The following is a 2,884-nucleotide window of genomic DNA, read 5'->3' on the forward strand; positions in this document are numbered from 1 at the left end:
TAACAAGGCCTGAAGACATTTGCTTGGGCCGGCGATATTCAAAGTCCGAGCCAAGACATTTCACTGCCGATCAGTTGCCAAGCTTGGGGACAGCGATCTGCTTGTGGGGCAGAAAAACCTTGATGACTTTTGAGTTAGGACAGTTTGGGCTCTGCGTCGTATCTGTGATTTACGCGTCGTTTATCCATTTCGGGCTTCAAGACGCGAGTTACGAAGCATACGATTTTATGCAATTCGCGTTAGACGCATCGCACCGCCACTGTTCAGGAACCCGAATAGTCACTTGAGGCAACTTGCTGCGAGATACGATCTGGTTCAAAACACTAATAATAATTCATGTTGATCTTCAATCGCAGATCGAAAATGACTATATATATGTGCCCATGATACCCTCGAACGCCATTGCTTTACTCGCCATGACTCGCTACGGGCAGCGACACCTCACTCTCCAATACCTTCGGAAATGGCTCGCTTTTGGCTCCTCGGACTAGCCGCTATTGTTGGCTCATTCACGCAGGCCTTGCCAGAGGGCAACTGCCATGCGAAATGTCGTTGTCTCCCATCTCAACCATGCTGGCCCTCAACGGCAGAATGGAAGGCTCTCAACCAATCCGTTCATGGACAACTGGTTCAGGTTATTCCCGTCGGCAACGTTTGCCACGAGCCCACGTTCGATGAAGCACGATGCAATGAATTGCGTTCTGGCCTAACTTACGATGCCCGCTTCAGGAGTGCTGAGCCTGGTATACTATTATCCGCCCGGTCATATTTTGACAAGCACAGATCTAACGCCGTGGGTTTATAGGTGCCGGTTCGTGGTTAAACTGGGAGGCTTGGGAAACCCGAAACGAAACCTGTTATGTCGACAGTGACAAGAGCATCCAGTGCGGACAAGGGCGCGTTTCCCTTTACTCGGTCGCCGTACAGACTCCCGAAGACATCATTGCTGCGCTAAAGTTCGCCAACAAGCATAACATCCGACTCGTCGTCAAGAACAGTGGCCATGACTTTAGCGGCCGTTCGATGGCACCTTTCTCGCTCCAGATCCACACCAAGAAGATGCTAGATATCAAGTACACCGCGGATTTCTCTCTTCGTGGAGCTCCTAGGCAATCGCCCTCCATGGGACCGGCAGTCACCATCGGTGCAGGCGTGAAGCTATTCCAGCTCTACAATTTTTGCCATGAAAAGAACCTTACTTTAATTGCCGGCTTCTCAAGTACCGTTGGAGCTGCGGGAGGGTTCATACAGGGAGGCGGCCATTCGATCCTCAGCCCCTGGAAGGGCTTAGGCTCCGATAACGTCCTTGAATACACGGTCGTGACAGCCAACGTAGGTACACTCCGGGCCCGCTTGTTCTGTCCCGTAACAACTGACATCATCGCAGGGGAAATATCTTTACGTCAACCAATACGAGAATCCTGATCTCTTTTGGGCGCTCCGCGGTGGTGGCGGCGGAACTTTTGGAATCGTCACGAGTGTCACTTTCAAGGCCCACGAGAATCCCCCCATAACTTACTTCCACATGGACATTGCTCGCTCAACAGCCGACGCCAGTTTCTGGAAGTTGATCGAGATTCTCTGGAAGCACTTGCCCGGTCTCAATGACGACTTTGGCGCCTCGCTGTCCTCGGTCATGTTTCCCAGCGCGGCCATGCCTAGCCCGGTGGACGGAGTACCCACGCAACCCCGCGCCCTCGTGAATCTCAAGGGTTTCGCCGTGGGCGCCGCCACTACTGAGTTCCGAGCTGCCTTGTCCGCCCTTGAGGATGAATGGCGTAGCGTCGCTGACAATTCAACCTTGACCTCGCCACGCGATTTCTCCTTCAACGTCACCACCTTCCCCAGCATTACCTCGTTCTACACCTCAGCACTCACCGGGACGGATCGCAGCGGTGCATCGACCATTATCGGCTCCCGCCTCGTATCCCGAGACTTCATCAAGAGTCCCGGGGGCCCAGCAGCAATTGCCGACGCTTTTTCCAAGATCAAAGTGGCTCAGGACGAAGCCATCTCTGGAAACATGGTTGGCGGAGGCGCGGTGGCTGCCACGGGCGAGAAGGAGACTGGAGTCAACCCCGCATGGAGACGGGCTCTGGGCCATATGATGATCGTGCGGGGATGGTACACGGGCACTCCACTTGCTGAACAGCAAGCCATACACGATGAGCTCACGAATGTCCAAGTGCCTATCCTGAAGTCCTTGGCCCTGCCCGGGGAGAAGATGGGCTCGTACCACAATGAGGGGGATGATGCGGAGCCGGATTTCCAGCGGTCGTTCTGGGGCGACAATTACTCCCGTCTCTACAAAATTAAGCAAAAGTGGGACCCTCGAGGCGTGTTTATTGTCCGCAAAGGCGTTGGAAGTGAGGACTGGGATTATGAGGGCATGTGCCGTCTCAAGTAAGGTGGAAAACGATGGATAGATGGGCACTGGGCCTGTCAAAGGGTCTTCTCTCGAGTTGGGAGAGGAGCAGGGACGGCTCAATTCAATCCTTTTCGGGACATTTTAACTTTCTTTTTATTCTTGGCAAAAGTCTTGGGCGCCGAGCTCCATTACCGCTTTGCCATCACCTTTGGCATGTCGAACTGATATAACGGTTCTTTTAATAACACTATAGAGACCTCTCTGCGTTTCCTTGCGTAATAGATAATATCACTGAAGAATTTCCTTTGAATAGCATTCATCGTGCTGCCAGTATAGAACCAGTTTACAGCATAAGGCTAGAGTCTAACTGGGGACTGTGTAATACTAATTGCTCAGAGGATTATACTAATATTTTTGATTTATTCTACGCAAAATCTGAAGCCAGCCCCAAAACAAGAACCGGCTGACATCAGGTCATAGGTCAGTCCATCTTCATCCCCCGAAGCAATGCAATGT

General features: G+C 52.2%; 1 protein-coding gene across 1 annotated transcript; it reads left to right on the plus strand.

Annotated features, from left to right (window-relative positions):
• Positions 1–463: 463 nt before the first annotated feature.
• SAPIO_CDS9165 (FAD binding domain protein) lies at positions 464–2,407 on the plus strand (the record flags this gene model as incomplete). Its single annotated transcript, XM_016790629.1, has 3 exons — positions 464–743; positions 806–1,332; positions 1,388–2,407. The coding sequence occupies 3 exons, from the start codon at positions 464–466 to the stop codon at positions 2,405–2,407; spliced, it is 1,827 nt and encodes a 608-aa protein (XP_016639932.1).
• Between the last annotated feature and the right edge of the window lie 477 nt (positions 2,408–2,884).

Source organism: Scedosporium apiospermum (genome assembly GCF_000732125.1).
Source record: "Scedosporium apiospermum strain IHEM 14462 chromosome Unknown SEQ_SAPIO_0132, whole genome shotgun sequence".
Taxonomy (NCBI): Eukaryota; Fungi; Ascomycota; class Sordariomycetes; order Microascales; family Microascaceae; genus Scedosporium; species Scedosporium apiospermum.